This window comes from Emys orbicularis, chromosome 6 (assembly GCF_028017835.1).
Source record: "Emys orbicularis isolate rEmyOrb1 chromosome 6, rEmyOrb1.hap1, whole genome shotgun sequence".
Classification (NCBI taxonomy): Eukaryota; Metazoa; Chordata; order Testudines; family Emydidae; genus Emys; species Emys orbicularis.
Window position 1 is genome coordinate 95916064 of NC_088688.1, and position 15055 is coordinate 95931118.

The window sequence follows — 15055 nt, forward strand, 5'->3', positions numbered from 1 at the left end:
GGGGCCTCAGCCAGCCAGCTCCCCTCTTCAGATATTCCAGGCCAAATCCTTGCCCCATTGATTTCAACTGACAAAACTTCCACAGACCTCATTGGAGTCAGGATTTCAACTGCTGTCTCTCCTGTTTCATACTGGAGGTTTCTTGCACCACCATCCAGAAAATGGTCGAGACCCTCTGGATCTCCTGACAACGTAGGCTCAGCTACTCCCTTTTCCTTTTCATGATGGGCACCCAGGTGCCCCTTCTCCACTGTAGTTCTCCCCTGAAATGGTGTCAAATAGGCTTGGCATTTGGAAGAGCATGGATATGGATGTCTCCTTCCTCTCCTAATTCTCAAGCATTGCTTTCTGTGCTCATCACATCAAGCTCCTGATGACCTACTCCTTCCATGGCAGCTTCCAAAAAAGTCTCCAGAGTAGTGTGGGTTTGGCCTTCCCTCTCATATTCCATAGCTGGGCAGAAATATAAGTCCAACCCCACTCTTTCATCTAGCACTATGCACAGCAGTCTCTGAGTAGCTGAGGCTGATACTTGCCATAGGCAAGGATCTTCCTCCCAACAGAAAAAACAGGCACCCACTTACCCCTGCAGCAGGAAAACAGAGCTATGACTATGGCTGTATGGAATTTCTAAATGCAGCACGTTTGGCTTTTAAAGAAAGAGCTGCCTAGAAGATGAAAAAGGGAATCAAAGAGAAACAATCACACCTTTCCTTTCAGTATCTCTAAGAAGAGGGGGTTTTCTGTTCAGGGAGGAGTGAAACTGAAGTGTTCACACTGGTATAGAAGAACTTGAAGAAATAAAATTAACAGTTACTAAGTTTTCACTTAAATTCATCATGTGAGACTCTAAAGAGAGCATTATATAGAAGGTGCTGTTGAGAGGAACACTCCCTTGATGAAGGCTGTGTGAAAGCACAACGTAATAAGTATTTTAAGACTCTGTATAAAGTGTTAGAACATATTTTACTTTTGCTTCCATATCACAACTAAGTTGTATTTTTCATGGTAGATATGCAACATCTGATGTATGTATTCCAGTGATAATCTTAATGGAATCTGTTTGTTTCCCTACCTAATGATGCTGAGACTAGGCCAAGGTATTGATTGTAGATGTGATAGGCCATTATCAAGGCATACATTTCCATTAACAATTTCACTGCGGTACCATACTTCAAAATAGTATGGTACATGAGGTTAAAAAGTCCCAAATGCTGAACAGACATTGGTTTGCTGATTGAATATAGCGATGACCAGGCAGAATTGTATAGTGTGCATTATTACTTCTAACTATTGAATTAAACAATGAATTTTAAAGAAATAAACTTGAAATTTCAATTAAGATGCTGTCATTTTATTTAATAGATGTTTGTGCAAATATCAATACAGCTGAACACTTATGTAAAGAATGCATTATCACTGAACATTTTTCCCTATGTTTTAGCCAATTACAAATGAAACTGGGACTACAAGTACAATTTCTCTGTATTTTTATTGAACTACTGAGAGCTGATTAAGATGAGATTTTAGACATTTTTCTGCACTTTTATGAATAATATGGTGGTGTATTTTACTTTTTTATGTTTGTTATAAGATCACCTATTCATGTAGCTGATTTGAATGAAATCTCATTTGGTAAAATGTAAGAGAGGGTTTTCTTAAAGTATATAAAACAATAACAATGCCATTCCGAGGAAAAAATCAGAATGAAAAAAGTTAACGGGCAGACTGACTGTCAGTTTGTCCCTTATTGAATAAGTCTTTGTTTAACAAGGCTTTTTTGACCATTTTAATAAAATGATGAGCAAATGTGACCAGCTTGTACTCTCTCTTCTCCCCTATTTACACAATGGAAAAAAAAGATCTTTGCAAACTTATTAAAATGTTGGTCCCATGAAGTAAAATAGGTTGAGATTTATGTCTTGAATATTCTTGAATACTTGTACAAAGGATGCATTTCAATAATAAAATGTACAGCCCTTTTCCAGGACTACTATAAGCTCTGTGACCTTGCTCTGAACAGAGTTAAATTATACTTGCATCTTATGAATATGAGAGTTTACACCATTGGCACTTTTTGCAGTTTACAGATGGCACTTTTCCTACAGCAAGAGACCTGGCCAGGAGGTTAAACCTAGCTATTGCCTATGTATAGAGCACTATTTTTAGACCTCCTAGCCAGAGCTAAACATTGTGCAACACTTGCAAAGCAAAATAGGGCTATGATGTATAGCATCCATCATAATAATTAATTAACAAGCAACAAATAATTGTACAGTATCTCAGACTGAAAATAGCCAATATACTGAAAACTGTTTTTTCCCCTTTCCCAGTATTTGTCCTTTTATGCTATTTTCCAGACATGGATCACCACATACCAGGATCATTTGTCTCAACCGTATACAAATAAAGGATATAGGGAAATAGAGATTCGTAAGTCCATGCTGAATGAAGATAATTTTGAAGATGGTGTTATTGACAGGTATAATTAATATTTATCGTGTACACTATAGAATTTTGTGTTGGACCATTCATATAGGAATTTCACTACAGAGAATGATAAAATAAGACCATTTCCACCCTGTCCCCCACATCCACCTGCCAAGGGAAATCTCCATGTCCAGGTCTTCCCTTCCCCATGCCAGCACCAGACCCCTGTCCTAGGATCATGTAGAGGGTCCTTTGTGGGATTGGCAATCCGTGGATAAGAGGAGAGTGGGATGGAGCCTGAAGGAATGTACTCCATCTGTAACACCGACAGACCCCAGTCGTCGGCAGGTGGGCAGGATCGAACTTGGGGCCTCTGGAGCTAACTGTATGAGTTTCTACTGCATGAGCTAAAAGCCACATGGCCCTTAGCTAAGGCTGTAAAGCAGACTCATTAATCTCTCTCTAAGTGGTCTCGGTGCCACTAGATGGGACAGAATACTACACACAGAAGGTATGTGGGTTACACATCCTCCCACCAAACCTCAGGAAATCCACTCCAGAATTAAAGTTTTATTAACTTTTGAGTTGAAACTTCTCCATGCTGTGGATCCCCTCTTTTGAGGTTGGGTTCCAGAAGTGGGCTCCAACTGTCATGTGTCCTCCTCCAGCTATCGAAGTAGGACCCTTACAATCTAATAAATACTTGAGATGGCTGTATACATTCTAGCCCATAGATGGGAGTGGTAAACATACATACAAGCTATAATTTGTATGCTAACATTTGCACCAGCTTCTGCTATTGCAAAAGGAATTGCATTTAATCATAGGTGAAAAATATATATAAAAAAATTAGTGCAAAGCTAGTTTTTCCCCCCGCGAATCTGGGAAAAATGTGCTATTTGCTGGTTTAATGACCTATGCAAATGTTTTTCACAGCTCTGAGATAGTTCTTTTTAAATGTTGACCATTCAAACCTTGCTTCTACCAGGTTGCATAGAATAAGTTTGAAAAATTGAACTACTTATGATTATGCTAATTTTCTGAAAATCATCTTTTCTTTTGCAGGGAGACTGGGATGCCCAAAACAGGAGTTGGAGCTGTATTGCCAAGACACCCTTCAGATCACTTTCAAATGTTAGTAATCCTCCCCAAAAAACAGCAAATAGTGATGTGCTGTTTAGGGATAAATTATATTTGTTCTCTGTGGCTTGTAGAGTGTTGAGTGTCTGGGTCTGGAAAGATCCCTAAAACATTGTTTTTACATTAGCTAATTGAGAATTACTTCTTGAATTATTGTATTTAGTGACTCAAGTAACCTTATTTACGGTAGTAATAGTATATTGATAAAATAATTACACTAATTTTAATCTAAGAAAAAAGAGCAATGCATACAATACACAGGGCTGTAGTACTGCCTATTATTAAGGTTGCCTGACACTTTCTATTATAAAACCCTGTTTTCTGTTACCCATACGTTTGCCAAACGTTAACAATGTGAGATGAATGTTTTTATGCTCGGTGTCTGCTTCAGGCTGATTTTTTTTTTTTTTTTAATTTCAGCCAAAACAATTCAACTGTTTCTGAAAATGAGGTTGGAGAAAAAATGTCATTTTTCAATGTTAAAAAATTTCAATGGGAACTAGGCACCTAATTACCTTTTATGATTTGGGCCTAGAGCACAAAATGTAGCCTGCAGGGGAAAAAGTATCATCTCACTTTGCTGGTCTGTGCCGTCCCAATATGACCCCTTGTATGCAGATGAAGAGTTAGGGTCATCTAAACAATTGTAATTCTGCTTCTGTGGTGCCATGAGAATAACCAGAATCTCTGATGAAATTTTATGCATCCATTACAAAGATTAATTTAATTAATGATCACAAAATATCAATACCTTACTCTGAATCATATAGGGTTAGGCAGACTGTGGGTTGCATCTTATCCCATTTTTCATTTACCTCCTCCATGTCTTTAATTATTCTTTCCTTCAAAATTTGTTCTTGCATATTGTGGTCAGACTAACTGGTCTGTAGTTGCTCGGATTGCATTTTTTCCCTTTCTTAAATATAGGTGTTATGTTTGCTATTCTCCAGTCATACAGTACTACCTCTGATTTGATATATTTATTAAAAATCCTTGCTATCGGACGTGCAATTTCATGTACCAGTTCTTTCAGTATTCTGGGAGGGGGATTATCTGCTTCCCATCCCCTCTGACCCACAATTTGACTGCATTAAGCTCTGTGAATTTAGCTTCTGCCTTGAATGTGGTAATTTCCATTTCTATACACTCATGATCATTAGCCATTGTGCCTTTGCCCCCATGTTCTAGGTTATCATCCTTATTGGAAACTGAGCCAAAGTATTCATTTAGGCTAAGGACATGGCATTTATGACACTTACATAGAAAGTGCAAAGCTTAATGTGGTAATAAAGCATCAGGCTTAGGATTGGAGTCATGTGCTTATGAAACCAGTTATAAAACCAATGCTCTGTGGTTCACTTTTTTAATACTTCACAAGTACAAGCTGTACAAGTATAGTGTCTGCTCCAAATATAAGATGAGGAGTAAGGATTAAAATCTGATGGAGATACAGAGATAGAGTTGAAGTTGTTGTGTATTTGCATACCATACTTTGGGGTGTTTATTGTAAAGGAGAACTTCAGCTTAGAATGTCAGTTTGTGATTTTAAAAAATTACAATATTCCTTAAGGGTTTTCATGCTGAAATGAGTGATACAGTGATATAACTACAGATTAATGAAGATTTTTACCTGGGATAGCTTCTGATTTGGAAAAGACATCATGGTTATCAAACATGGAATTTTCTTTAACTCTTAAGTTTTGTTTAAAAGATATAATTGGAAGTTATTCTTGATTTAACAATGTTAAACTAAAAGTAAAATCAGCCTCTGCTGCCTCAGGGTTAAGTACTGGGGAAACTGGATGCCTGGCAATATAAGTCTGAGTATTATAAATGAGAGGTTTGATGTAAGCATAGGATAGAGATTTTGAAACCCAAAGGAACAAGGCAAGTGATCCCAAGAGTAAAGGAAGTGGAGCAGTTCATCGTATCCATAGGGCCAAAGAATTTTATTACAAGATCTGTTGGGGTGGACATGAGGACCATGCAGGAGAAGGTGATCTGTCTGGGAGGGGAAAGGGGTAGTAGTTTTAGGAGTTTCCATATGTTATAACATTAAAATACTCAAACTGTAATCAAGGAAATAGAGATACAGTTGGGTTATAATTATATCAGATTCCAATCCTCAATGTAATTTTTTTATAACTTTAAGATGTCTCTCATTTACCATACAGATAGATGCATACAGTCAGAATGCTAATTATGGTAAAAACACTTTAATTCCACAGTGTTTCAGAATCTGCTCTCTTGAATGTAGATTTTTTTTTTCTTCTCACCGACTGTGTAGCTGTTAAAATTAAATGCCAACTTAAAAAAGACAATGCATAACAATGAGTTTGCTCAATGGACTGAAAAGGAGTGTTTCATGTTATGTGGGAAAGATGTAATCATAATATACATTTCAACATCAAATTAACCCTTATGGAAAAATGATACTTTTATAGTAATACTTGAAGTATTCCACTTGCTTGTAAAAAAGAATATTTTGGAAAATTTCCAGACAATGTCAAAGGTGACCTCTAACATTCTATATGACTAACTATAATATTCAGTGATTGGTCTGTCTTTCTATGTTTCTTTGTGCTCTTAAAGTTTGATCTTATTCAGACAAGTGCAGTGTCAGTCACATCACATTTTTCTTGTTGGTATTCAGCGATCCAAAAAAGTTGGATTACAGATAGGGTTCATAATAAATAACTTTTTATTATTTTAAGGTTTTTTTTAAAAAAAGGAGCTAAGTATTTAAATTTAGATTTCCAATCTACTGTTGCCCATACTCAAGATAGGTGTGCAAATGCTTGATGTATGTACACGTAGCAAAGTACATGTAGACCAGATAGACTGCTTTCATGGTAGCAGCTCTGTGTCAGGGAGGTGGGTGCAAAGTGCAGACGAGACCTCCTCTGTATTGAGTGTCAGTCAATTTTGCTTACTGAAGTTTTTGAAGTGTTTGAAGAACTTCAGGCTCTGACCTATAATTTGGTTACATGCCCTGTATAGCTGGTTAAATCTAATGGGTAGACATTGATCCATTAGTGGTAGAGATAATCTGTGCTTCCTAGGGAGCGCAATGTGCCAGGATCTCTTAAACAAGCAATTGTTATGTCCTTGGTCAAGAAATCATCTATTGATGTTGATAACTTGTCATTAAATGCCCTTTCTCTAACCTTTCTATTTTGGGGAAGGTTATTGAGAAGACTGTGGCAAAGCAGTGCTGTAGTACTTGGAATCCTCACATATCCAGTTCCCATTTTAACCTGTCTTGAAACCTGAATATGGAACAGCAGCACCCCAATCATCTCTGTTAATGATCTGCTCATGGCATCTGTTTTGTACCACTGACCATGACATTTGATTGACACAGATTGATATAGACCCCGGGAGTGTTCCAGAATGGTACTTGACTGGCTGTGTTCCTTACTGTCTGGAAGGACTGAGAAAGTATCGTTGGATGATTGCTCTTCTGTCTTGATGGTGCTCTCATGAGATGGATCAATGTCCTATTCTGTCACCCTTCTTCACTGTGTAGGCAAGTCACTAGGGATGATATTGTTTTCTTCTCAATGCATCAATATATTGATGGCTAGTGTTGACAGGTACTGATTTGGCCTATATACCTTTTTATTGTTTGCTTTCCGGCTACTTTGGAGCCCACTTCTGTGTTTGTATTCTGTTCTGATAGTTGAGATCAGCTGAGGTGTTGAAGCTAACAATTTGAGGGGGGGAAATTATTCAAGTGATTAGGATAGTGAGATGCATAACATTTGCAAATGTTCTAAACAAATTAGAAAGTAATGGATTAACTTAATAAACCGAGAATTTATTTTTCAGAAAATTTGATTTCTAATCTGATTAGTATTGCTTTCAAGTATATTTTTCTCTGTACCGGCTATTATTAGACTTTACCTGATTTATTGTACTAGATTAAAACAGAGGGTGAAATGAAGTCCTTGTTGAAGTCAAAGGCCTCTTCTTATGTGTCAGTTCATTGAAAAAGAAGAACCTGAACTGGATTCTGGGTACAACTTTTTCTGTAAATCTGTATATGGTGAAGTGACTTTAAGTTGTTGTTGTGCTGTTCCTAGCCTGTCACATTTGAAGAAGATCTAGGCCCAAATTTTGAAATTTGGATGCACAAAGCTAGAAACCTATATCCATATTTAGGTACCTAAATCAGTGGCCTGATTTTTTCAGATATACTAAACATCCTCTGGTCCTATTGACTTCAGTGTGAGCTGTAGATTCTTGGCATTGCTGAAAATCAAGTATTTTATTTAGGTATTAAATATGGATTTAGGTGTCTAACTTTAGACAACTACATTTCTAAATGCTGGCCCTCACTCTTAACAAAAGCTGTTTTAAAGAAAGTTTTGGAGTCACTTGTGTGCAATGCAGTGGAGGTGAAAGTAGATAAAAATCTATTCCATTGGCCCTAAATCTGTCAGAGGAAGGTGGGCGCCAATGTGACATTATTTTTTCAACCCTTTCGGAAGCTCTTTTGAGAGAGAAGAGTGGCATCTTAGGTTAGGGGAGCCTGGTGTATGGATCCTTGTGTATGGACATTGATATGGCTCAGCTATATACAGATGGTACCTGACATAATGACATCTGCACAATAGGTTCTGATCCATGACTGGAGCTCCTACATGCTACTGCAATACAAATAGCAATAATCTGAGGGAGCTGTGTTTCCAGGTTTCATGTTGAGGGAATGGGGAATAGTGCAGAGGCCTGGTACTCCACATGAGGCCTGGAGATGCACAGAATTTCATTGCCGATCTCTGTAAACTCACATGGTTGCAGGGCCATGTCCCCTCTGCAGACCCATAAGACCCTCCCCGTTAAAAATAAGTCGGGAACTTTGTGAGTTACATCTTGTTGAATTTCCTGCATTGCTTTGCCTTGCTTGTGGGTTATTCAAATATATATCAATGTATTCATGATGAGAAGTGATTCTCTCTCAACAAACTTGTCTATTGCTGGTTTGAGCAAAATGGACACAATTTTCTTTTAAGTGCAAAACAAAAAAAGTAGCTGCGCAGCTGTGGGTATATATATTTTTAAATAGAAGAAAAGGAAATAAAAAATTGAGGCAATGATAGCCCTGTTGCATATAATGGTGGGTAAGCTAGCCAAATCCACAAACTTGATATTTACTGTACAGATTTCTTTTTAAAAGCTACATTTTCTAAGAGGTTCATTTTAACTGGATCATCTGCTTTTAATGATAGCTTTGAACCCATTTCAAAAAGTTAGTCATTGCCTTGGAGTAGGATCTTCAGAGAGGGTATACTTTAAGACCAACACGTAATGTTTGGTGAGGAAGATCAAAGCAGCTGTTGCAGTCTTTATTTTATTTATAGTGCCCAAAGTGTCCTTCAAGTAAGTAGGAGAAAATGGAAAAGTAGTCTTTGGACTTGTATCTTTGAAATGTATAGTTATTGAAGGCCAGGGATGAGCAGGTCAGGAGCTAAATGTAATTTGTTTGTCCACTTCACATGACCATCACATTTTCCTGCCAGTTTTTAGGCATCATTTTAAAAGACCATTTTCCATCAAGAAGAGAAATGATCCAGTGCTAAATCTTCAAAAGTGCTCATGCTAAAATGTGCTTTTACATTTGAATATGCAAATATGTATAAATTGCGGTAGTTGTTTATCAAAATTAAACATGTACGAGTGCAATTTCGCACTTATACTTTTGGAGATTTTAGCTCAGGCCTTGCTCATTTTTAGCAAAGAACCCTGTTGTGGAATCTGAAATACAAACCACTGTTTATTAAAGATTGAACCAAAATTATCACTAAGCCAATTAATCCAACTCTGTTAGAGAAAATCACAATTTGCAGACTGAAAAAATCACTCATTATGAATTTTCCATCCCACCAGAGTTAAAGACTTCTCTGCTACATCACTTAAGGCTAACATTTTCCCCATTGCCTTTGTCCTGTCCGATAACATGCATTTAAATATTATGAGTCAGTCTTCCATAGATACAGTTTAGTGATGTAGCTCAGCTACTAAATTGGACCTTTCTCCTTTTCTTTATCTCTGTCTAGTTGCCTCATGCAATAGCTAGACTGAACTGTACCTGACTCTGGTTTAGGACTGTATGTAGAAGGCAAGGTCCCTGACCTGTCTCCAGGCATTTTACCTCTAGAGACCTCTCGATCTATTGCCATAACGCCACCAAATTATTAAAGCTGACATGCTTTTCTTCCTCCAAGCTGTTGGAGGAGCTTCATTTAAATTAAAAGATATATGAGCCTGCACTCTGCCATCCAAAAACTGACCACCTGTATTTGGACAGCACTAAACTTCTATTTCACTCTCTTGGCTGTCTGCTCTGAACTGCACAAATAGGTGATGGACAGAGCAAAGATCGGGGCTACTATTCCCAGGTGACTCTCTGATGACTAATTGCGAGGCAAGTCCTCAATCTGGACAGAAGGCAACATTATTCATTGGGATCCCCTAGACCAGTGATTCTGAAACTTTTTGTATTGGCAACCCCTACTAGTATATAGGCTTGTTTGTCAGCCTGAGATAGAATTTTGGGTTTGACTTTTTGATACTCTTATATCTTATACTAATATGTGTGAAGAACAATGAACAAAGACACTGTGTTTTTTTTAGCATTTCCCACAGCTTTTAGTACAATGAAAAAAGATAAGGGATAGAGCTAAAGTGTTCAGGGTATGGTGGGAGTGTAATGTATGAGCATACACTGGAAGGCTGCCTGGCTCCTCTCTCAAGCCAAGATCAAGCAACCAGTTAGGAGGGTTAAGGGAGTTGGGGAGGAGGCATAAGACACCCTAAAAGCCAAAGAAAGGCCTGGCCTTGGCCAGAACACAACCTCACTCCTTAACCCTCCCATGGGATACAAAAGAGGTGGGACGAAGACCCCAGACTCATGACCCTCCAGAACGGAACATAACCATAAGTTGAAGGGGTGTGACTAGGGCGTGCACTGCAGGTATATTTGGGCCTGCTAAGAAGGAGGAGGTGGGAATGGGGAATGGGGACACAGGCAAGGCTTTGCGGCGTCAGAGCTGGGAACACTGGGAAACAGGCTGTGCCAGCGTGTAGAGCAACGGATATGCTTGCTTGGAACTAACCCCAATAAACATTGCATTGCCTGCGCTTCAGACTTCTGGTTTTCTGCTTTCTGTCTGCGTGACAAGAACCAGGGGAGGGGGTGAAGTGAAAGCCCTCTAATAAACCCTTTCAAACAGCAAGCCTGAGTGTGATCCCCACCCCTTATAAATTAAAAACACATTTTTTATATTTAACGCTATTTTAAATGCTAAATTTATAACCTGATTGTTTAAAATGAATTTACCTTTTCTCACGGTTTTTAAATTAAAACTAAAACACATTTTTATTGAATGATTGGTATAAGCAGAAAAGTTATATTTTAATATTTTAAAAGTGAAGACACTTTGTCAGTATCACTTTTCACAGCAGACGTAGTGCCCATTGCCACTCTTACTTCTGTGCTGCTGCTGGCAGCGGCGCTGCCTTCAGAGCTGGGTGGCCAGAGAGTGGCACTACTGACTGGGGATCCAGCTCTGAAGGCAGTGCCGCTGCCAGCAGCAACACAGAACTGCAGAAATAAGGGTGGTAATGCTATACCATACCACCCTTACTCCCTGCATAATATTTGACCTTTGCATAGGGAGGGGTGGCTACAGGGGGGCAAAGGTAAATTTTGGGGTGGCCCAGTGCTGCCCCACCAGTGTGTCTGACTGTTAAATTATAGATTGCTTCTTTTTTTGTGTGTGTGTGTGTGCCAGTCTCAGTGTTCTGATTTGTCTGTGGTCTAATGCAGCTCTTCAGCTGCTGAACAATCAAGCCTTCTAATGTTGTCTCAGTCCCACCTTTTCAGTCTCAAGACAACAAACCTGTGTGCACTAAACTACAATCCCCAGAGTTCAATTTCCTTAAAGTGGTGATAATACCAAATATATATTTTGTTTAGGAGCAAGGATCGCTGCATTATATGTTTACAATACTTTTTGAAGTAAATACACTACATTATGATGAAAAGGTGTGTGTAATTTTCTAAAATGCTAGATTTAAATTATATATTTATTTTAGCAGTTGTTCTTTGTTTCATGCATGTGCTCGCGACCCCGATGTAATAACCTTGTGACCCCTCAAGGGGTCGCGACCCCCAGATTGAGAACTCCTGCCCTAGACAAATGCATTGACAGCCACCTGAAAACCTCCTAAAGCTTTTTTACACTGATCTAGCACTCTCTAACCACTTTCCATATACCACCAGAGACCTTACAAGAATGGTTTATAGAGCCCCTCTCTCCTCATTGTAAGACTCCTCTGAGCATGCTCTGGAGGGTTCCACCTTGCTGGATATAGTACCTAAATAGTTAAATAGTGCCTGCCTAAACTCTGTGCAGCTGAATCTCCTATGTTACAGAACAAGTCCTATGTCTTGAACCTATTTATTTTCTGCTGCTTATCTACCTATAAGTCTGCTGATAATTTCCCCCCCATTGTACTTTAAGATGAGTGCTCCTTCCTTTGAACTGACAGGAACGAAGTCTGGGGTGCATTAGCACTGCACCTGACAGACAGATAGTGGGTGGAAAAAGCTCAGGTATTCTAACAACACTGATAATCCTACAGGCTACAGCACATAAACATAGCTCAACTGTAGGAAAAAATGCTGATTTAAACTTTGAATTGGAAGGTTATAGTAGGAATTGCTCCACTTTGCCCTTGTGAATGATACCTATGGTTAACCTCTCTACTGTTTCCTAACTTACGTATCTCTTATGAAACGAAGGATGTCCTTTTAACTAAAGCTATAATAGAGAAAGATTTTGTATTACAGTTACAATATCTTACAAAGGAAGATATCAGGCCATATTTTCAAACATGTTTGTGCCCAGCTTATTGGCGTAAGTACTCAAAAGTGCAAATGGAGGGCTGTGCATACACATCGGTGTGTGCATGCAAAGCTCTAACTCTATGCGTGCACATCTCAGTACTTGCTTATATAGATTTAGTGTATGCAAATAGGTGGGTGCATTTTTGCACACGCATGTCTGAAAATGTAGCACTATATGGCTGAGTATAAGGACTGCTCCCAGTTAAATTCATATAAAAATAGTCTGCCTGTGGATTCTGACCTGAAATTTCCTTTTTTCCAAGTAGAAAGAGGGAAGTAAATTGCAGCATACGTTTGCTCAGTCAACCTTATTCACGAAGTGAAGGACAGTCTTTTTGGACTAATCTGTTGTGACCAGATTTGACAAGACTTTAAACAGTTAACTGCACTTCCAAAAAGTGCTATCCTAATGTTTCCATTATCTATAAAATAAACTGTCCTTAAATAAAAGTTATTTGTGATACCATATACCTTACTTGTTTGTTTTGTGCATCATAGGTATCTGGATACAACATACCGTATAGACTATGTTCCTCCATATGATTATACGCCATATGTAAGTATATGGAGCAGAAAAGTCCTATTTTACAGTGATGTTTTACATGTAGCTTCATATCTAGAGCATTTAATTAACCTTGGGAAAAGAAGAGGTTGCTGAAATGTTGATTTGTTCATATTTGCATAGAGCCATTAGCAATATAACTGTGGGAGTCAGTAATGAAGTGAGACAGTTATAACAGCTATAATTTATTTTTGAGTTTATATACTACAGGGACACAGTTCTTAATTTGCCCATAACTTGTTAGCAAACTGTTTATTTAAGATTTCCCTCCACAGCTATTTTCTGTCCTTTCTTGGTTATCTACCACACAAGCTCAGTGTTTTGTGGAAAATAAGATATTTATAACTTTCTTTCCATCTTTGGTTAAAGTTAATGATGCTTCAGCAAGATAAAAGCTTAAAGAATTTATTTCTGTGTATCTTCTTTTTTCACCACCACATGCATGAGTATCAGTGTTCTCTTGATTCAAGGAGTGAAAGAATTGTGTTGTGTGTATTGTAACAAATATAAAACTGGAATTAAATAATAATCAAAATAAAATAAAAACTTAAAGGAATAACAGTTTTTTGGAGAGCAAACCAAAGGTTTTGGGAAAGTTCCTTTTTTTTTTTTTTTTTTGAGTACAGAGGTGATTACTGTATCCTCTCAGAGACTCCTCCATACTTTTTAAACAATTTTTTATTGTAATCTGAATATATTGTTTGGGAAAGATGCTTGCCTGTCAGACATGGAGTCTGAAGTCTGGTGTTTGTATAAAAGGTACAGCATGTGCATGTGTAAGCTCTCGGACACTGCCCTAGCAACGTACCTCAGCACTGACCGAGAGGGGACCACTTCTAGGAATAAAAGGTAGAGGTTAAAATGAGGCGGGAACATGAGGGAGTGCTGATTGCTCCATCTCACTGACTGGTGAATCGAGGACTTGCCATCCATGGGAATCTAAAATAGGAGCAGCAGAAGGACCTGACACCTGGCTTTGGAGTTTCTGGGGCTTCTAGTCTTCCCCCCCAATACGTGGAACAACATCTAAGGAGAGAAGAGATGTTCCTTAATAGCCTCTTTTACATGAAGATGAGTCCTCTTAACAGCATTGCCTTCTCTCCAGGGAAAGGGGAATCTCACTGAAAGCTTCAAGGGGATAGAAGAAGAGATACTATTTCAGGACCCCTCAACCCAGAGGAAAAAATCTCAGGAGCAACAAAATGGCCCTGTCTGGTCCCTTGGGTGACAAGGTGTAAGGAGGAAGCTTGATTAGTTGAGCCGAGTATTCATTGAGATAGGAGAGGTGATAACCTTGTTTGGACACAGAGGCCCATTGGTAGTTCAGCATTGTTTCAGCAACTCTTGCCAGGCCTGACATACTCTCTACACTTAACACACTGTTGTCATAATCTGAAGGGGAGAGAGCTGCGTTATCCTTCACCGAAGGAGTCAGAGAAATGAAGTGCTTTGAGCTCTGTGTGTTGGGTCCTGGCTAAAGAATGGGCCAGCCATGCTGGGAGAATGACTGTGGGGAGAAAACCTTCTTTGAACAAAAGACTCGTTTGTTGAGTTTTAGTCTTAGAAAAATATTTTTACTGTTGTTCGTAGCCATTTCTATTCTTATTCCTTTTCTTGGTATTACTTAAACCTATGTCCCTTTTTTAATAAACTTGTTTTACTTTTACCATTATCCAACTCAGTGTTTTGACTGAAGTGGAGCGTTAAGTTAATAAGTTAACTAAGTTTAGTTAATAAGCTTTGCTGTACAGACTTTAAAGGAGCAGTGAAATAAGAATTTGTGGGTGCTACAGTAAGAGGTGCTTAGCACTGCAGAGAAAGACATTTTGTAGGGAGAACTTGGGGCTGGAAGGGTTGTTGAGGTCCTGCTGCAAAGAGTAACTGTGTGGTGGAAGCTACGGTGTGACCTGCCTGCTTGTATGGTGGCTGTTGATGTCAGAGCTGTCAGACACAGAATCATAGCGTTGCATTAAGGCATTCAGGGCTGGTCTACACTGCGGGGGGATCGA

At 38.6% G+C, this 15055-nt stretch overlaps 1 protein-coding gene across 1 annotated transcript in view; it reads left to right on the forward strand.

Annotated features, from left to right (window-relative positions):
- Positions 1–15055, forward strand: part of CFAP95 (cilia and flagella associated protein 95) — a 42109-nt gene that overhangs the window by 14747 nt on the left and 12307 nt on the right. Inside the window, exons 3-5 of the mRNA XM_065405947.1 lie at positions 2334–2482; positions 3496–3564; positions 12983–13040. Of these exons, the coding sequence (XP_065262019.1) occupies positions 2334–2482; positions 3496–3564; positions 12983–13040 (276 nt within the window). The remainder of the gene's footprint in view (positions 1–2333; positions 2483–3495; positions 3565–12982; positions 13041–15055) is intronic.